The following is a 22,131-nucleotide window of genomic DNA, read 5'->3' on the forward strand; positions in this document are numbered from 1 at the left end:
TCGGGGATCCCTGTACTAGATCCTAAGAGATTCTAGGTTGTAGCTATCCTGAACTTCTTTCCCATTTCCTCATCCAACTCAGGACTCTACAGTCTCTTCATCTGGGCTTCTCTGTGGGAAAGCTCTGTGTTGCCAAAACTCTCCCCCATTGTTTCCCTGGGTGCACATTCAATCACAGATGCAAATGGTGCAATGTTGTTTTTTTTTTGACTATTTACAGTCCTTCACACAGTGAAATCCTGTAAATGATGCAAAATATCCCAATGATACATTTTCATATTTAAAAGATATTTGTGAATATCTCATTGACTTTTACTCCTAACTAGTCCTTTAAAGCAAGATTTCATTTATATATACTAACAATTCAGTAAGAAACTATAACATTTGTAAGTTTATGAAGGAATGCCTGATAAGACAACTATCACCAATATTTGATTCATAATATTTTAAAAGAATGAGATAATTTTTCAAAACCAGATTCATTAATGTAATGTACAATTCAACAGTACAATTTAGAACTTACGATCTGCCTTTCTGGTTTGATATACGATTCACTTCAATGAGATCCTCCACATCCTGATATCCGCTAAGATGAAAGAAAAACCAAAGTAATTTATGGTGTTTGAATTTTGTCTAATACAGAGATAAAACAATAAGAGGAACTACTACTCTTTAAAGCGGGGGTGTCAAATTCATGGCCCGCGGGCTGGATGCGTCACACACTGGCCACACCCACGCTCGGTTTAGCAAAGGGGAAAAAGTCACAATATGTCACATGACAGAGGCATGATAACACAAGTTTGACACCCCTGCTCTAAAGCCTATGATTTGATCTTACTACATGAGAGTAACTTTGAAGATTAAGAAAGTGTTTTAGGTTTGTGAGTAATGTACCCACTAATGATTGTTAGTAGAAATTTCTGCTAGAGGAGAAGCCTTAAAAAATAACACAGAGATATCATATTGATGTGGTATGAAATATTGTTGCTGATAAATAAAAGTTTAATAATGCATTGTTGCATAATTCATGCTTTGGTACCTGGGAATTTAGTAGAGCTAGAAAACTTCCTATCATCATGGTATTCTGTTTTTTTCCCTAGATACTGAACTGGAACCAAAACAGAGACTTAACCATGATCAGTTTCATCTTTGACTTTAGAAAAAGTGTCCAGGTTATGCCGCTTGAGAAATGAAAGTAGACAGATAATTTAATTGAAATAGTGTGCATTTCAATTAAATATTTCATTGCTTTTAATATATCAGTAACAATACTGGATTTATCTGCATTATCTGGCATTGTTTGTTAGCCAATTTAAAAACGGAGAAAGAAAAGAATCCAAGTATCAAGAAAAAAATGTTTCTTTGACTTGACACCATTCAGAAAATATTCCTTCTTTCAATAGCACTATATAAAGAGAAATAATAAAGATCAAAAATCACATCATGCACAAGTTATAATAGTGATTAATAACACCTCCTGATTTGTATTCAAAACAATTAGGTAAAAATCTAAAATGGATTAACCTTATGTTACAGATACAATCAAATAATTTGACAGAAATTAAAAATGTGATCTTTATTTGTAGAAATCAGATGTCAAAAACAAGAATAACGCTAGAGCATAAAAATTTATAAATTTAGCTTCTATATGTATCTGTTAAAATTGTATATTGTTTCACATACACACACACTTTTACATTTTCTGTGTGCGTTTAAGTCATCGTTGACTTCTGACAACTGCTTGGCCAGATCTCTGCAGTTTATTTGGCAAGAATTCAGTAGTAGTTTGTCCTCCTTCTTAAGGCTAAGGGTCACCCAGGGTCACCCAGCTGACTCATGGTCTCTTGTTTCTAGCCTGGGGCCTTAACCACTATACCAAATTGGAGGGAGGAGGATGAGAATGGAAATCAGAAAGTCCAGAGCACCAAAGAGTTTGACCTTTCGAGTCAAATGAGCTTAGGAATCATAGAGTCATAGATCTGGAGGGGACCTTGGAGGTCTTCTAGTCCAGTCCCTACCTAAGGCAGGGGTCCTTAGAACAATAGCACTTAGAGTTCACATTGCTTTATAGCCCTCTCTAAGCAGTTTACAGAGTCAGCGTACTGCCCTTCAACAATCTGGGTCCTCATTTTACCGACTTCAGAAGGATGGAAGCAGGGGTGGTATTCTACCGGTTTGGATCTGTTTGGGCGAACTGGTAGTTCTGGAGATCATTTGGTCCCACCCACCTGCCCCTGCCCTTTTCTTGTGCTTTATTTCCTTGTTTTTGAGCACATCTGATTTGCACAGCAGAGCAGTTTGCCACGTATCAGCTGTTTTACTCACTAGGGCTTCAGCAGAAGGTAAGTATTATAGCTAAAAATGGTCTTTTCTCAAAGCTGTGCACACGGGCAAAGCACACACTCATCGAACCAGTTGTTACACCGTTTCAATCACATGACTGGATGGAAGGCTGAGTCAACCTTGACCCCGTGAGACTCAAACTGCCAAACTGCTGGCAGTTGGCAGTCAGCAGAATTTGCCTACAATACTGCATTCTAACCACTGTGCCACCACAGCTCTTATATCCTCCTGGATGAATGACTGTCCAATCTTTTCTTGAAAACCTCCAGCTATGGAGTACCCCAGAACTTTGGAAGGTAAGCTGTTAACAAGCTTCCACCCAATGCTTCTTGTTCTGCCCTTAGGTACTTTAGAGAGTAAGTCAACTCCCTCTTTTCTGTAACAAGGTAGGAGATGACCCAGTTGAGACTGAAAGTGGGGTCAAATGCATTATCAGTTTGAAGTTGCTATGGCCCCAGAAGAGTTCTAAGTCCAGCCCCTCCTTGAAGTCCACTGACTCTTATTTGATGCCAATATGCCTTGACCATTAGTAGACCAGATTCTTGTGTATAAGTTGCATGGCATAAACTCATAGTGCCTTTGACTTCTATCCTGGCTTCTAATTTCCTGTGCCTGACAGACAATTCCTGGTAGTACTGGTAGATAATCAAGTCATATAATACTTGATACTCTTCATTAGGCTAGATACAACTAGTTCTCTCAAACATTCGTTACATGGTTTAGCCTCCAGACTTCTTATCATCTTCATTGCTCTTCTCTGCAGTATCTCAGCATCTATTTTGTATCATGGTGATCAGAACCTGATTCCAAGTGTGTCCTCACTAGTGTAGTGCAGAAGGATACTATCACCAGTGGTGGCTTAAGTCTCACTGGTGCCCTAAGCACTGACAAATCTTGATGCCTTCCTCCTTTGTAAATATTGTACATAAATGAAGCCAAGCTTAGGGTATATAAAAGTTTTGTGGTGCCACCTTTGGGCCTGGTACCCTAAGCACGTGCTTAGTCTGCTTAATGGTTAATACACCACTGACTATCACTTCTTGTGATCTTGATGCTATCCTTCAGTTGATGCAGCCTAGAATGGCATTGGCTTTTTGGCAGCTGTAGGACACTGTTGGCTCATACTTAAATGGTGGCCCGCTAGGAAACCTAAATCCCTCTCCCAGTTACTACTGTTGAACCAATACCACCTATTATAATCAATTAAATTTCCATGTAGCAGCTATGCCAATAGTGACCCTCAACCTCTTTTGTATGCATATTGACATCCCATGCACTTAATAAAAGTTGTAGCTTCAATCATATGGAAGCAACTGCTATCTTCACTTTTTTTTTTTTTACTTACCCTATGGATGCCCGAGGAACAATGAAGCTTACAGCTTCATAAGAGAGTAGAAATGGACTTAGTCCCCCTACCTTAGCCATCATAAGATTCAGTAGAGTTTTGGGGAGGAGGGTGGAATAAAGAAGAACATGAAATTTTACAATTTTCAAACTAGATTCAGAATGTAATACAGATTTCAGATTTTGAAACTTACTCCTTAGCTATTTTAGACATATGATTCACTTTGATGAGATTGTTTAGGTCTTGGGATCTGTTAAGGCAAAATAAAAACAAAGGCAGTTTGCTGTTTATATGTTTTTGTGCATTTGATACCTGTGGAGAAGAGTTTTCATGCAGGATTGGTTACTTGCTTGCTCTGTTCTCTGTGCCCAAGCCTGCATCAGCATGGAATTCGGGGATAAAAGGAACACTGTGCTGGTGCCCAGAGATTATTATTGGGTATGTGACAAACTCTTTCGAAAAGCTGTTGAAGTCTCTTAAATGGAGCCAAGCGGCACCTCGTTTGTACTTTTCCATATTTATGTGAATACCAGAAGAAAAGATAAGCCATTGCATGGGAGGAAGGAAAACTGCTCTTTAGCTGTTGCTTAGTGTTAAGATATGTACTCAGAAAGGGGATGAAAAATTAAGGAATAGATTTAGGAATTGAGGTTGCAGCAAAAACTCATGGGCTGCATGGCAGGAGAGCTACATCAGGAGGGTGAAACTGGGCTTCTATATGGAAGGGAAGACAGGCTACAGCCTAACCAAAAAGTTCAAAAGATCCTCAGTGCTTAATCAGCTGGTAGCAAAATATCCACTTCCAACATCCACTGCTTTCCAAGATTAATTGTGCTGGTAAAATCACAACTTAATAATACAGGTAGTCCTTGACTGGTGACCGCAATAAAGCCCAAAATGTCCATTGCCAAGCAAGAAAAGTAAGGTACACGAGTTTTGCCCATTTTAGGACCTTTCTTGCCACCATTGTTAAGTGAATCACTGCGGCTGTTAAGTTAGTACCATGGTCGTTACTGGCTTCCCTACTTTTTCTTGTCAGAAAAAGGTCATCACGTGACCCAAGGATACTGCAAACCATCATAAATGCATGCCAGTTATCAAGTATTCAAATTTTGATCATGTGACCATGGGGATGTTGCAATGGTTTTAAGTGTGAAAAATAGTCATAAGCCACTTTTTTCCAGTGCTGTTATAAAACTGAAACTAAATGAATGATTGTAAGTCAAGGTCTACCTGTATTATAGACACTTGGCCATCAGTACCCTGGACAGTTCCCCTCTCCCAGTTTTGGCTAGTAGGCTACTCTGGACAATTAAGATGGGTGGTGAGTCATCTCAACTCAACCTGAATAACGCTTCCACCTGCTAATTCTGAATGCATGCCGTCTTTGGATAGCCAACTCAGCCCTGGGAAATTATTGTATGCTGCCCATACTGATCCTTAACAGTCTTCCTAGGATAACTTGGGTAAATTTGTATATGGTGTTATAATCTGAATCTGAACTGCTTGTCCTGGAAGATTTTGGTGTGTTCAATCATGATTTCATGACTAAGGACCAGTCCCAAATAACAGTTAGTCCTACACACAAAGCAGAGAAGATGCTAAATTTAGGTTTCTTTTCAAGTACAGCTATATATCTGCAGGAGATCCATGTGGCTGTTTTCAAATCGTTCCCTGATCATATACCACTTTTTCAGACTTACAACCTTTGCCCCATCCCTATGGTCACATGATTTACGTTCCAGATGCCTGACAACTGATTCACACTTCTAACAGGTTGCAGTGTTCCTGGCTCATGGGATCTGCTTTTGCGACTTTCTGACAAGCAAAGTCAATGGGGAAACCAGGTTCACTTAACAGCTGGGTTGCTAATTTAACAACTGCAGTGATTCACTTAACAAAAGTGGCAAGAAAAGTCATAAAATGGGGCAAAACTCACTTTACAAATTTCTCAGCTACCAACATAAACTTTGGGCTCAATTGTGGTCGTAAGTCAACTGTACTACCTGTACAGTTTTGATGGCTTGACTGATCTGTAGAATAGGGATCACAGATCATACAAAATGCAGGTCAGCCTTGGAAATTCAAATTAGTGCTTGTTTGTTGTTAAAACAAAATTAGTACTGTGAATTTAATTTAAATTGTTCCTGAGTACCTCCTTCCTTCTTGTGGCACCAAGTCCTTTATTTATGAGTAAGCTCTGAATAATGAAGCAGAAGCTATCCCAATTGGAATATAAAAAGAAGAACACTCAGCTTATTTGAGAGTTAATACAGAACCAGGGACACTTTCTTTAAAGTACCCATGCGAGAATTAATTCTCATCCCTTATGACAGCTGATTAATTACAAACCAGCCTGTAATTCTATTTCTAGAAAGGTAATTGGAAAGACTGGCTTTATATCTTCAGATGCATATGAATGTTAGTGATCTTTTAAAACCATCTTAAATAGGATTTCAATTATGGCATGGTACTGAAACTGCACTGCTCACCCAAATGGATAACCTACCCCCAAAAAAATTCTGGTTGATTTTAGATGTCATCAACTATTTTGTTATCACCCACCCCTTGGCTGCAGTTTTACAGTGGTTCCACTCAGTGATGGGATTCAAATTTTTTTACTACCAGTTCTGTGGGCGTGGCGTGGCTTGGTGGATGTGGTTTGGTTTGGTGGGCGTGGCTTGGTGGGCATGGCAGGGGAAGGATACTGTAGAATCTCCATTCCCACCCCACTCCAGGGGGAAGGTTACTGCAAAGTCCCCATTCCCTCCTTACCCCACTAACCTGCTTTCCAGCTCCGTTCTCCTGTGCAGGGCAACAAAAGAAGACCCAGTTGATCAGCTGGGACTTGGGAGGCAAAGAATAGATGGGGGCGGGGCCAGTCAGAGGTGGTATTTGCCGGTTCTCTGAACTACTCAAAATTTCCACTACTGGTTCTCCAGAACTCCAGAACCTGCTAAATACCACCTCTGGTTCCACTTCCTATCAGGATGGGAATTTGTCATTCAACACTTTATCTATAGTGTCCTTTTAGGGTTATAGCCTGCATCCCCGGGGAAAAGTCATCTGCGGTTTTAAAGCAGACACCCAGCTGATCCTTGCCATCCAGTTCCAAAAAAGCACTTAAGGGTGCTCTTTAATGGAGGGGTTGGGTTGTGCCTTTGAGTCAGTGTTGACACCTGGCAATTGCCTGGACTAGTCCCAGCGGCTTTCTGGGTAGGATTTCCGGGCGTGGCTTGCCACTGTCTCCTTCCGAAGGATGAAGTAGGGTGATTCATCCAAAGTCATCCAGCTGACTTCAAGCTTGAGGTGGGAAGCAGAACTCATGGTCTCCCAGTCTCTAACCTGGTACCTTAACCACTACACCTGTTTCTCCTTAAATGTTAACTAAATTCAAAAATGGGCTGGATGAGAGAGGATCAGCAAAGAAATGTGTTATTGGGAGCTAGCATCAGAGTTTAAACTGGAGGTGCCCTTTCTCTGAAAGAGCACAGTTGCAGTACCTGAGTGCTTGTGGGTCCTCAGCTAACACTAGATTTACAAGTGACATTTGTGAAGAGGGATATAGGGGTGGTGCGGTGGTCTGTAGGTGGACCTCTCACCTCACAATCAGGAGGCTATGAGTTTGATCCCAGAGAATAGATAGGGGCGGGGCCACTCAGAGGTGGGATTTGCCAGTTCTCTGAACTCCTCAAAATTTCCACTACCGGTTCTCCAGAACTGGTCAGAACCTGCTGAATACCACCTCTGATATATATGACTTGACACAGACAGAGACAATTCAGCATACGCCCTTAACTAGATTATTCCAGGGACTTTTGCAAATGCCTTCTAGCATCCAACAAATGCCACATGTATAATTTTGTCATTAATTTTAAAATACGTATTTTAAATGAAGTTAACGCACTGAAATACGTACAGATACACACACACACACAAAAACATTTTGTGTGCTGATCTTTGATCACAGTAAAAGCTTGATACCATTTATTAGAACAGAAAAGATATTTAAAGGATATAAATAAAAATAATGCAAGATTTACTTGGGGTTTCAGCAGATGGGGACTGGGATGCCTAATGAAATTTATCGTTTTCAACACTAGATTAGAAATGCAATACAAATGCCGAGTGTGGCTGCAAAACTCACCTCCTGTCACACGGCTCAAATGTACAATTCACTATGATGAAGTCATCCAGATCTTTGTTTCTGTAAAGAAAAAAAACAATGGTCATTTATTTTTAATATATTGTGAAATTAAGTTGACATAAAGGCATAAGGGGGGGAGGAGAACTTCCAGTCCCCAGCAGCAGACCTAATGGCTTAGCTTCCTTCAAACAAATGGAAAGTCTTATAATTTTTTTCTATCTTATTTACGGTACCTTATATGATCTGCAAATTACAATAGAAACTTGCTAAGTATTGAAGCACCCTCTATGTGAGGATTTTCAAAGCAAAGCCTTGAAAATTATAAAACATTATTATTATTGCAAAAGATATATGTACCTAGTCGACACACTATATAACTGAAAGATAGTTTTATTTGTTGTCTTTGTTACAAAAATAAAGAACTTTTTCAACAAAAAAAAGTATGGTGGGAAGTAGTACAAATTAATACTAAATACAGGTAAGTCCTTGACTCACGACCACAAATGAGACCCAAACTTCCATTGCTAAGGGGAGGCAGTTGTTAAGTGAACGTCGCCCGATTTTACGTCCTTTCCTGCCGCAACTGTTAAGTGAATCACTGCAGTTCTTTAAGTTAGCAACAGGCTGGTTAATTGAATATCAGCTTCCCCATTGACTGTGCTCATCAGAACGTCGCAAAAAGGGGATCCCATGACCCCAGGACATTGCAATCGTCATAAGTATGAACCAGTTGCCCAGCATCTGAATTCTGATCAGGTGACCACGGGGATGCTGCAATGGTTGTAAGTGTGAAAAATGGTCTTCAGTCACTTTTTCCAGGGGTGTTGTAACTTTGAACGGTCACTAAATGAACTGCGTAAGTCGAGGACTACCTGTACCTATGCCAGAAAGTGAATGGAGACTTACCCCTCCTTGCTGTTATTATCTTTGACCGCAATCAGACTCTCCAAGTCACGACTTGTTTAAACATGAAACAAAATCAGTACAAAGATAGGAGGTAGAATTATTCAAGCAGGTAGAATTATTTAATTCCTTTAAATATATTTTAACATCTGAATTACAACCCTGGATTTTATCTGCAAGTAGTTATTATTAGCAACACTGGTTTATTTTAATAAAAAGACAAAGTATAAATTTAACAAATAAAGTGTATGTACAATATAGCTAATAATAATAATAATAATTAATAATAATAATAATAATAATAATAATTATTATTATTATTATTATTATTAATAATAATAATAATAATAATACAATAACAATAACAACAACAACAACAATAACAATAATAACAATAACAATAATATTATAATGGGATGCGGTGGCTCAGTGGCTAAGACACTGAGCTTGCCGATCAGAAAGGTCAGCAGTTGAGCGGTTTGAATCCCTAGCGCTGCATAACGGAGTGAGCTCCCGTTACTTGTCCCAGCTTCTGCCAACCTAGCAGTCCGAAAGCATACAAAAATGCAAGTAGAAAAATAGGGACCACTTTGGTGGGAAGGTAACAGTGTTCCGTATGCCTTCTCATTTAGTCATGCTGTCCACATGACCACGGTGACGTCTTTGGAAAATGCTGGCTCTTTGACTTTGTAATGGAGAGGAGCAGCGCCCCCTATAGCTGGAAATGACTAGCACGTATGTGCGAGGGGAACCTTTACCTTTACCTTACAATATAGCTACATAATACTTGGGAAGAAATTGGTATACATATATATGTCTTAAAGTTCTACAAGAAAGAATTACCTCCTTATCAATGTTACATTTTTTTGGAGGGGTTGTGTGGAGAGACAATTAAAATAATACTCTTTTCAAAATGCAATCTCGGTGCTGATTTCGCTTGAACACTTACCACTTCTCTTCCCATTTAGAGGTATGATTCACTTTGATAAAATCATCTACCTCTTGGTACCTGCAAATTTGAAACAAAAGCCATTGATTTATTCTCAATATAATCTGAAATTTACCTGATAACTGAGAAACACCAAAAATCTCTTATAGCTACCTTCTAATGGCTTTGGATCTATCTTTCTAGCAATTTAGAAGACAATGGTCCTCCCAGGAAATCATTGAAAACAATAATGTCCACTTTCAGAGAGTGGAAGAAGGCACAGAGGGAACAGCTACCTTTGATTATGTAAAGATTTGTAAAGATTCAACCAGAAAAAGGGAAGGTACTTTGTGAAAAGTAAATCAGCAAGCCTCTTCCTGAGGCAACTCCTAGAATTTATGGAAAGTAAGTGTCGCGGCGTCGCAATATAGGAGCCACATCTTTTGAATGTGTGTGCTGTATAATTACACACATACAAAAGGGATGGAATTTGTGGTGTCATCCCTCTGTATAGATGGCCCTGCCCTCTTCCATATTCACCCTCTCACTTCAGCCATCTACCAGCCCTTTGGTAGATCAGATAAGGAAATAGACATTGCAAAGATTATTGGAACTCTGTAGTAAGCTGCCAGACTTTCCCTCTGCCTCCACTTACATTGTATAGAGCAGTGGTGGCTAACCTTTTTGAGCTCCTGTGCCAAAAATTGTGTGTTCGTGTGCCAGCACCCAGAAGGCAATGCACGCAGCCCCCACACGCCCCCTTGCACATGCATGCGCGATTCCCCCGCCACCACCGCCACCCCTTACCTGCACTGCACCTCCCAGCTGCTTTTCAGCCCGTTTGAGGCCTTTCTTGGCCTGCCAGAGGCTTGAGGATGCCTCTGCAGGCTTTGCAGGACGGAAAATGGGCCCATTTCGTCACTTCCGGCATTTCCGGAAATACAGGAAGTGATGAAACGGGCCTATTTTTCATCCTGCAAAGCCTGCAGAGGCATCCCTTAAGCAAATGGAGAGTCTTATAATTTTTTTCTATCTTATTTTACCTTATATGATCTGCAAATTACAATAGAAACTTGCTAAGTATTGAAGCACCCTCTATGTGAGGATTTTCAAAGCAAAGCCTTGCAGAGCTTCTGCATTATTATTATTGCAAAAGATATATGTACCTAGTCGACACACTATGTAACTGAAAGATAGTTTTGTTGTGTTTGTTATAAAAATAAAAACTTTTTTTTAAAAAAAAGTATGGTGGGAAGTAGTACAAATTAATACTAAGTACAGGTAAGTCCTTGACTCACGACCACAAATGAGACCCAAACTTCCATTGCTAAGGGGAGGCAGTTGTTAAGTGAACGTCGCCCGATTTTACGTCCTTTCCTGCCACAACTGTTAAGTGAATCACTGCAGTTCTTTAAGTTAGCAACAGGCTGGTTAATTGAATATCAGCTTCCCCATTGACTGTGCTCATCAGAACGTCGCAAAAAGGGGATCCCATGACCCCAGGACATTGCAATCATCATAAGTATGAACCAGTTGCCCAGCATCTGAATTCTGATCAGGTGACCACGGGGATGCTGCAATGGTTGTAAGTGTGAAAAATGGTCTTCAGTCACTTTTTTCAGGGGTGTTGTAACTTTGAACGGTCACTAATTGAACTGCGTAAGTCGAGGACTACCTGTACCTATGCCCGAAAGTGAATGGAGACTTACCCCTCCTTGCTGTTATTATCTCTGACCGCAATCAGACTCTCCAAGTCACGGCTTGTTTAAACATGAAACAAAATCAGTACAAAGATTTCAAGCAGGTAGAATTATTTAATTCCTTTAAATATATTTTAACATCTGAATTACAACCCTGGATTTTATCTGCAAGTAGTTATTATTAGCAACACTGGTTTATTTTAATAAAAAGACAAGGTATAAATTTAACAAATAAAGTGTATGTACAATATAGCTAATAATAATAATAATAATAATAATAATAATAATAATAATAATAATAATAATAATAATAATAATAATAATAATAACAACAATAATAACAATAACAATAATATAATGGGATGCGGTGGCTCAGTTGCTGAGACACTGAGCTTGCCGATCAGAAAGGTCAGCAGTTCAGCGGTTCGAATCCCTAGCTCTGCGTAACGGAGTGAGCTTGTCCCAGCTTCTGCCAACCTAGCAGTCCGAAAGCATACAAAAATGCAAGTAGAAAAATAGGGACCACTTTGGTGGGAAGGTAACAGTGTTCCGTGCGCCTTCTCATTTAGTCATGCTGTCTACATGACCACGGGGACGTCTTTGGAAAACGCTAGACTAGACTTCCTGTCTCCGGAGCTTCTCTGGAATTTTTTTTTCTCCCTTTACTGGTACTTCGCTTGTGTCCTGCCAAAAATTGACATATGTGTAGCCATTTCACTTGGAAACCTGACAGTATGACTTTCTTAAAGGGGAAGGGGTGTTTTAAGCTTTTTACACTGCTATTGGGAGGAAATACTCCCCTGTTGCAGTTAGCACTTTGAAGAAATAATTAGCACTTATTTTTTTTACTGCCTTTCTGGATGTGATCTTTTCTTAAATCTGGATGATTTCTTTAGGATATTTTGTGAGGTGAGTGAGACCAGCTGGTATCTTCAAGTGGTGCAAATGGATCTAAGGATTGCTTCTCCTAGGTGTGCTCTTTCTGGATAGCTTAAATGACCTCTCTGCTAAAGGGTTTCACCTTATGAGCAAGAGTTGGCTGCTGATAGTTATCATTGCATTTTAACTATTTAATTCCTCAAGGTAACTCCGGTTTGCAGGTATTATTAATCTAATGATTTGTATTTAAGGAAGCTGTTTGCAAGCAAAGAAGCTTGTTGTATTTTTGTACAGGTAATCCTTGACTTACAACAGTTCATTTAGTGACCATTCAAAGTTACAATGGCACTGAAAAAAGTGACTTATGATCATTTTTCACACTTATGACCGTTGCAGCATCCCCACAGTCACGAGAGGTCAGGCGAGGAGAAGCGTCCCTTGATGTGAGTGATGTTGAATTGGCCATGCCCACTCAGTCACATGACCACCAAGCCACGCCCACCAACTAAGTCATGCCCACAGAACCGGTTGTTAAAAAAATTGAATCCCACCCCTGGTTTGACATCCCTGAACTAAAACTATGGCTGCTAAGACCATTCACTTAATTTTGTAACTCAAAGGGAAGGAAATTATTTCTGGTCAAGACCCTGTATGATTAAAACTCATTTGATTTTACACAACTCATAGGTACAATAACAGCACCTTCTAACATGTTTGACTACACATTCCCTATCTAATTTCCACTACTATTTGTAATCTCAGGAAGAATGTAATTCATGGCTGCTAGGAGGAACTTCCTTTACTGGATCAAACCAGAGGCCACACTTGTTCTGATAAGAGGAAATACCCACACACACAAACTGTAGCAGTAAACATGAAATTATCTCATTTCATCCTCAGAAAAATTCCAGATAGGATACACAGCTCACCTAACTAGTCGTTACACTGAGATGACATGTCAAGAAAATAAACTGTGATTCCTATCTTCTTGTTCTCTCCACAGTGGCATGCAGGTAGTCCTCAAGTTACGACCACAAATGAGCCCAAAATTTATGTCACTAAGTGAAACATTTCAGTGATTTTACTCCATTTTATGACCTTTCTTGCCACTGTTGTTAAATGAATCGTTGCATTTGTTAAAGTTAGTATCATGGTTGTTAAGTGAATCTGGATTCCCCATTGCTTGTCAGAGGGTCGCAAAAGTTGATCACATGACCCGAGGATACTGTAACCGTCATAAATGTGAACTAGTTGCCAAGCACCTGAATTTTGATCAAGAATGAAGATGTTGCAATGGTCGTAAGTGTGAAAAAAGGTCATAAGTCACTTTTTTCAGTGCCAATGTAACGTTGACCAGTCACTAAATGAACTGTTGTAAATCAAGGATTACCTGTATAAGCAATGCAGTATGTTATATTAGCATAAAAGTCACTGGACCATATGTACTTATTTAACAAAAGAGATTTTTTTATAATGTTAAAATATTTTTCTGAGATAAAACTCATAAAATTTATCCAAATCTGAGGAAAGCAAATAAGCTGTAACAAAACTTAAAAGCTCAGTCTGAAAAAAGTTACAATTCTCTACCAAATCAGGTACATCCCCAGCTGATGTATGCATACCTCTTGTTTATCCTGCTGTCTAAGACAGGTGAGGTGTTTGCCTCACCAGTATCGCTTCCGCCAGGAATCCTAAACAACAAAGATAGTTTCTCATTAGGTATAAGCTAGTTTGTTTTTAAATTAAAAGGTTACTAGCTTTTAAAATGTAAACAGTAGCTTTAAAATTAAAATCTAGTACCGGTTTTTCCTTGGAATAAAAAAGCATTAGCTTTGTCATGCAATTCTCCAGTGACCATCAGAACAGCACTTAGGAAAAAAAATTCTATAGTAATGTAGTAAAATATTATTTTATCAATTGAATTTATTATTTTCCTTGAATTAATGTTCCATGGCAATAAAATTAAAATATTCTACCAACGCCTTTAACAAACAAACAAAGTGATCCTTGCAATTAAAGTGATCCCTTACCACTTCAAATGTTCCCTTAATCATCATACATAATGGATTGGGAAGTTTACTGTACTGCAACCTAAAGACACCCATCATAGACAATTCCATTTAAAATACAGTCATTACACTGAATCAAAGAGGAAGTTATGTTTAACACCTATTTCTTTTAAGCCAACAAAATTACACCAAAAACAAAACATAAGCCCTTTCCTGGCATGTGTTTGCAGTTGACTTAAGTGTGGTCAGGGAACTAACCCGATTTCCTGCATTCCAGTGGTGGGATTCAAACTTTTTTTACTACCGGTTCGGTGCGCGTGGCGTGATGGGCGTGGCATGGCTTCGTGGGCATGGCTTGGTGGGCATGGCTTGGTGGGCGTGACGGGGAAGGATACTGTAAAATCTCCATTCCCTTCCCACTCCAGGGGAAGGGTACTGTAAAATCCCCATTTTCTCCCCACCCCACTAACCTGCTTTCCAGCTCTGTTCTCCTGTGCAGGGCAACAAAAGAAGGCCCAGCCGATCAGCTGGGGCTTGGGAAGCAGAGAACAGATGGGGGCAGGGCCAGTCTCTGGGGCCGGTTCTCTGAACTACTCAAAATTTTTGCTACCAGTTCTCCAGAACTGGTCAGAACCTGCTGAATACCACTCTGTTGCATTCCAATGACATTCAAACACAAACCAAGCATCCTTACAGCTAAAATGGCTGTTGTTGGTTTGGCTATTGGTCTCCGACTGAGTGAAGAGAATGTAGCTGGTTCCTGGACTTCTGAGCCCTTCAAATTGCATTTGCCTTGTGCACACAGAGTTGCTATTGTGCAGTCACAACAGCACTTGAATTGTCTGCACTGAGGGGATTGTGAGAAGCCCTGGACTTGGAGATGGGCACAGCAGGAGTTCTCCAGCACCACTCATAGAAAATGAACGACCTGTCTCTGACCTTTTGGGAACCACAGCAATGGCATGGCTACATATATTAGAAAGAATACGGAGTACCGAGAACACCTCCTTATTGTCAGTCTCTACAAACAACAATATATATGAAGTAGTTTCCAAACTAGGCGATCTAATAATAGTGAACATCTATTAATCACCTCTGACATCCTGGCCACAACATGTCCTGAACATCATGCCCCAACAAACAATCTGCACAGGTGACTTCAATAACCATCATGTTAATTGGAAATGCCATTCCACTGACGACAACAGTGAATAATTGTCCAGCTGGGGAGTAGCAAAGTCCAACTGATTTTCAATGCTAAAGATAGGGGCATGTTTAAATCAGTGGAATGGAACTGTGAAACCAATCCAGACTTTGCCCAACTTGCAGCCAGTTCCCATAAACAGGAAAGTAATGGAATAGAAAACCTACACAACAAACACCCAGTGTAATTCCCAACCAAACAGCTTCTCGAGTTGTATCTCTCTCCAAAACACCAAAGGTGAAAGAACACTTTCATCGAGAAAGTGCTTTCAGCTTTTTAGCAGTCAGGCTGAATGCGTTCTGAGTACTCTTGTCCAGAGGTGATATTCAGCAGGTTCTGGCCAGTTCTGAAGAACCGGTAGTGGAATATATTTTTTTTAAGACAAATTTTATTAGTTTTACAAAACAATACACAAACAAACAAGGCATAATAACATAAAAGATCTTTTCTGAAAAAACCAATAGAACATACAAAATAGTTCCAAATTGTAATATATATATTTACGTTATCTGTTCAACTTCGTATCTTATCCCAACTTCTCCTTTTCATTCTATTATCCAAATTATATTTCTTACTAATTAAAATTTTATTGCTTTTCAAAAACAATACACAAACAAACAAAACATAGAACATAAAAACATAAAACATCTTTTCTGAAAGTTGCTTGATCCCGGGTTAAAACTCTTCGCACAGACACAAATTCAAAAATCATATTCACTTTATATACCATTCCATATCTTATTACCATTTTCAATTTTCTATATAGCTTCTTCCCTCTTCTATCTTTCTTAATTTTATTTTATTTATCTCATCTCAGTTCGATTCATAATACTTATCATTCTTTGTCTGTTCTATTTCCAGCTATCCATTCATCTTTTCTCTTTAAACAAATTTCTCCTGCACACTTATTGGAGTGAGGCCTTTAACTCTTTCCCCTAGCTTAATAATACTTAATATAACACTTAACTTATATTGGGATTCTGTTTAGTACATTCTAAAATTACACAATGAGTTTTATGAGAAAGGAAAAAACACAACAATAACAAAGAAAAAGCATATAAAACCACTATCAATGCCATTAAGAAACTAATCATACATATTAATACTCCTTTATATCTTAAGCATTTTATTCTAAATACACATATAAAAGCACAATCTTATGTACCTTACAGAATCCCTTTTTTCAATTAAATTTACCCATTGTCTCTAAATAAGTTTTGTTTCTTTAAATCTTGCTTCCCACCATTAAGGCTTCTCATCCCCTCCTTTCTCTCTTGCTTATTCTTCTCCTTGCCCTTTTTACCCCTTTGTCTCTCCTCCTCCCTTTTCTTCTTCTGCTTTCCCCCTTTCTGTTGTTTTCTAACCTTGTATCAACCTTTCACCTCATTTTTCTCTTTTTGGTTGTTTTTTCAAGCCTTAAAATCCCCTTTTTCTTTTCCTCTTTCTCCTCCTCCCCAAATAGAACCATTTGTTCATCAAAGATGGCTTCTTCTTTGTCCCAATCGTCCTGCTGCGCAGTCAATTTTTCATAAGTGCATACCGCCATTTCTAGAAATTGAAAAAGAGTGCCCAAAGTATCTTTTCTATCTTGTTCTTCTTTTTTATATTTTTGATATTCAATTTTTAGTTCATCCACAAGCAAAGCCATCGTGAAGAGAAAAGTTTTTTCCAAGACAACCACCCAAGTGTTTTTAATCAAGAATAATTCCCAAAAGTTCCAAAGTCACCAAAGAATCCAAATAAACTATTTCTTTTAATACTTTTTTCTTTCTTCCATTTCTCTTTCTGGGGTTGCTGTTGATCAAAGAGTTCCAATTAAGATATATCTTTTAGAAGCCATATTAATATTCAAAGCTCTTTAAAATTCTAGGCAATCTCCTCCTTTTTCAAAATCTGCTCCAATTTTTTTTCCTCTCCCTTCCCTCTTACAGCAACAATTTTCCTTTGAATGTTCAGAAATCCATACCTCCAATGCGGGTTTTCCGATTTCTTTTAAGATTCTATCGCTGTCACGTTCAGAAGGAGAGTGAAAAAAAAAAAAAAAGCTTTTCCTTTAATTTACATTCGCCGCTTGACACATTCTGGAAACGATGTTTCTTTAGCAAGTTTCAAATTCCAGGATACTTTCACTGTTACTTGTCCCGGTCAGCAAAGATCACTTTCAATTCTTCACAGCTCCTCCTGCACTTTCTTTTTCCGGCTGAGCTCTTCTATGTGGCGGCCATTGCTGACCGCCGCTCAGCTGCCTTTGGAAAAGGGGGTTTCGCTGGCTAGGGAAGAGAGGTGCAATATCTCTCGACCCTGCCAGACCCCCCCCCCGTCTTCGCCACCTTCTATGGAGGTGGCTTAGCCCCGAAGCCAAATGGCTCGGGGCACTCGGGCAGTGAACACAGGCAGAAACCACGCACAGTCGCGGATTCCTGCCTGCTCCGAAGCGCTGCAGACCGGAAATCCCCCGGTAGTGGAAATTTTGAGTAGTTCGGAGAACCGGCCAATACCACCTCTGACTGGAGATTTTACAGTATCCTTCCCCTGCCACGCCCACCAAGCCACACCCACAGAACCAGTAGTAAAAAAATTTGAATCCCACCACTGCTCTTTTCTCTTTAAAGGAAATTGACACTGGTATTTATAATCTGGAATGTGGTAAAGCACCAGGATTTAATGGCATTCATCTAGAAGTCCTGATAAATTCCGGGAGGTAAACATGGAATTGGATTGGTAAATTCCTCTCAGATGTAGAGACTAAACTCTTTTGGACCATATTCCTACCAAGTGAACTAATTCTTTTCACAATATTTTTTTCATTAAGTAATTGAAACGAGATAGCGTTTTTCTATATTAAACTGGTCTTGATTTTAACAACTGTATCTTTGGTATACTACACATGTTGATTTTGTTTTTTAAAAAAAGGTATCCTAGAACCGAGAACTGCATCACAATACTTAGGAAAATACAAAATACAGAAGACAGCTAAACTGTAGCCCAAGCTCTGGTCTGAGAAATATAGAACTGATAATTTTATAGCATAATTTTGAGTTAATTAATTTTTTCAGACAATCTTAGATGCGAAACTTCAATCTGTAGAAGCCAAAAACCCGCCGTGGCATTTACTACCAAGTTTTATATTCCACCTATCTTTCAAATTGCTGTGAGGATTGTGAGTCTTGACAACAACAACATTCAAAATTAGCTTAGACTAATTTAAGGGTGTCAGATCTGTGATGCAAAACAAGACAATTATTGTATATAGTAGGAGCAGAGAGTTAAAGCTTTCTCTACACCTCTTTGCTGCTGTCTAGTCTTTCCAAACCAACAAGTGAATTGAATCTGCAATCCTCTTTTTATCTGGCCTGTTTCATAAAACATACTAGCTTAAGTCACTTTTGAGTACACACCTATATTGGATTGAATTGCAGATGAGCTTAAAACTTAGCAGAGAGATTTAATTCAAATATAAAACTCTGTTACATCATAGTCATAAAATGCAAAAGAAACACTTAAATTAATAAAGCTTTTTAACCTGAATAAATTTGCTTTCATCCAGATTGCATATTACTGTACAAAAGCAAAACAAAACAAGTATAAATTAAATTTTTACCTGTCTAAAGTATTATCAGATCTGTATCGATTAAGCATAGCTTTCTCATTCTTCTCCCCTTCTAGGTTCCTATTATTAAGAAAGGAAGATTAATTCATGATAGTTAATAATTATTATTAATTAGTTACCGTTCTCACAGAGGTGTGACATTTACCAGCTGTTCAGTCTATATAAAATTATCTTTGGAACTATGGAATAAACGAAAGTATGACAGCATCTCTGCTAATAGTATAATTAATAAAATATTGTTAATAATAATATTTTCTTTATTAAATGACACACATTTAATATTATAAAATTATCTTCATAATTAAATATGCTATAAATGAGAAAAGTGTAATAAGCTTTTGTTATTTATGTCTAAATCATATCAATTTCAATTAATCTATGTTGAATCGGTCATAGTAACTAATTTCCAGCTGAGATTTCAGCATTCTCAAATTTGTTATTTGCAACATTTTTACAGATTATCTCCATCACAAGTGACAGAAATTGCCTAAATCCAATTATACAAAATTAGGAACATAGAAAATACAAAGGTGATGGCAGAAAAAGACTTAATGGTCCATCAAGTCTTCCCTTTTAGTTTATTTGGGCTTTTTAAAATTAATTATTAATTATTTATTATTATTATATTTTATTAATTTTTATTTTATGTTTTTATTTTAGTTTTTTGTTGCATGATGGACATGTGTTTATCCCAAGCATGTTTAAACCATATAACTAATACTTTTATCCTTAAAATAAATAAAAGCACTTCTTTCCATAATTTGATTCTATGTTGTATATGAAAACAAAAATAAGGTAAAATCATTTTCCATTATGGTTACCATATTTGAGCTGAAAAAGTTATTTTCTGAATGGCCAGAAATGGAAACAAGGAATTTGTGTTTCCTGATCTGTCTTCTATTGGTCATCCAAACATTTGAAGCCCAGAAATGGCAGCCATAATATATTTAATTATGTCAACACCAGCAATATCAGATCTCAATTGAATGAATAAACTATTCAAGAGACAGGAAGTACTATTTTTTCCTGTCCTACATACGTCATCATAAAAGGAGATGCCATTTTTATTGCAAATTCAATGCTAATTATTTCCTCTTGAAAAATGCTCTAAAAAGGTTGGTTGGATCAACTTCATTTTTAAAATTACATAGTGCAGTTATTATTAATTAAGCTACTCATAGGGCTGACTATCAAAATGTCTCATATCATGAATTAATGGGTACGTCAGACTTCATGATTATTTTAAACAATGAAGAAATTACTGCATTACAATCAAGTAACAGAAAATGCCAGTGTCTGAATTAAACCAAAGGCCTGGCTTTGCTCAATTAATACATTAGGTTCTTACCACAAATTATTAACTGTACAATGAATTGCAACATTGCAGATGAAATGGGCATAGGAAAGAATATATATACATTTAAATGATACCGTACCTGTGCAAGCTATCTTGTGATTTATACTGATTAAGAACAACTCTGCCGTAGTTTTCATTGGTGCTGCAATAAACAAAAATTAGATATCACCCATATAGTACACGCAGTCCTTTATTTACAACCACAATTGGACTAGAAAATTCATTGTTCACTGGTGTGTTTGTTAAGTGGGGCATCATGTGACTGCACCTGATTTTATGACCATGATCATTAAGTGAGACATCACATGATCATGAATTTTTTTTCCCATTGAGCTTTTTTATTGGAAATTGGGTGGAATGGCTGCAAGTGACAATCTTGTGTGACCTCGGACACTGGCACTGTCAGAAATACTTGCTAGTTGCCAATGCTTGAATCACAGTCATGTGATTGACCACAGGAACGATGTGACATTCTAAGTCACTCAATACAGTCTTAACTTTGAATGGTTGCTAAATGAATGTTCTTAAGTTAAGGACTCTCTATAAACCAGACTATACATCATAGCAAAAGCTTAAGACACTGGATTTTTTTAAGCTGTAAGTTTCAATGACACTTTGAATAACGCAATATCAGAGATGTATTCAGCAGGTTCTGTCCCGTTCTGAAGAACCGATAGCAGAAATTTTGGGTGGTTCAGAGAACTGGCAAATGCTACCTTTGACTGGCCCCGCCTCCAACTATTCCCTGCCTCCCAAGTCCCAGCTGATTGGCTGGGTCTTCTTTTCTTGCCCTGCACAGGAGAACAGAGCTGGAAAGCAGGTTAGTGGGGTGGGGAGGGAATGGAGATTTTGCAGTATCCTTCCCCTGCCATGCCTACCAAGCCCCGCCTCGCCATGCCATGCCCACAGAACAGTAGTAAAAAAATTTGAATCCTACCACTGCACAATATGCTTTAGTTATTTTAAAGTGGACAAAAAGTAAGAGGAGAAAATGGAAAGTATCCAAACCGCAAGCTCACTGCAATTCAATTCTGTCCAAATAAATCCTGCATCTTCATGACGTCCAAAGGGAACGAACACTTTAAATCCAGAACTGAGCAACTTCTGAATCTAGGATGGTATGTTTTTCAAACTCTTAGGTTGCTTTCAAACTAATCTCACACATTATTTCCAAAGAAGAACTTCAAACTTTTAGTGAAAGTAACCCATCCCTTCCTTGAGAACCTATTATATCAAGAAATAGGAAAGGGAAAATCCCAAATGCGTATACCGTAAGACTCATACACTACACTACTAGACTTGTTGAATGTTGAACTAGACTTACAGCTCACTCTCTCGCCATAGATTATTTAAGCTTTAATAACCCCTGATTTAGTCATTTAGTATTAGATAATAGATCCTTCCATGCTATGTAGCATATTGATATGCTATGTGGCATATTGGGCAGCTTTAGTCAATTACATTAAATGTTTTCATACCAGAGAAGCCTTGGGACCTAGTTTTATGTCATGAAGGATGCTGCATGACCTAAATATTGCAGAGAATTTTAGGAAATGGTACTATGTCAAATTGTCTCACGGCATTTAGATCCCGCAAACAAGAATATACATTGGATACCACATTGCATCAGAAACATAGATCTACAACTTTTGATTAATTTGATTTTAGGTTGTTTTTCACATGAAGAAACATGAATTTTTTGAGAC

General features: G+C 38.2%; 1 protein-coding gene across 3 annotated transcripts in view; it reads right to left on the reverse strand.

The window, feature by feature from the left end:
* Positions 1 to 22,131, reverse strand: part of SCEL (sciellin) — a 47,054-nt gene that overhangs the window by 8,727 nt on the left and 16,196 nt on the right. The window contains exons 4-11 of one of the 3 annotated variants that reach the window (XM_087967372.1): positions 20,505 to 20,567; positions 19,060 to 19,128; positions 13,868 to 13,936; positions 11,376 to 11,426; positions 9,688 to 9,747; positions 8,742 to 8,792; positions 7,836 to 7,895; positions 524 to 586 (exon numbers count right to left, since the gene is read on the reverse strand). In XM_087967372.1, the coding sequence (XP_087823498.1) occupies positions 524 to 586; positions 7,836 to 7,895; positions 8,742 to 8,792; positions 9,688 to 9,747; positions 11,376 to 11,426; positions 13,868 to 13,936; positions 19,060 to 19,128; positions 20,505 to 20,567 (486 nt within the window). The remainder of the gene's footprint in view (positions 1 to 523; positions 587 to 7,835; positions 7,896 to 8,741; positions 8,793 to 9,687; positions 9,748 to 11,375; positions 11,427 to 13,867; positions 13,937 to 19,059; positions 19,129 to 20,504; positions 20,568 to 22,131) is intronic. The other 2 variants (XM_087967373.1, XM_087967374.1) reach the window with 2 other exon arrangements.

The sequence above is a fragment of the Notechis scutatus genome, chromosome 5, assembly GCF_049901735.1.
Source record: "Notechis scutatus isolate UNSWTSFEM ecotype Mainland chromosome 5, rNotScu1.2, whole genome shotgun sequence".
In the NCBI taxonomy this organism is placed as follows: domain Eukaryota; kingdom Metazoa; phylum Chordata; class Lepidosauria; order Squamata; family Elapidae; genus Notechis; species Notechis scutatus.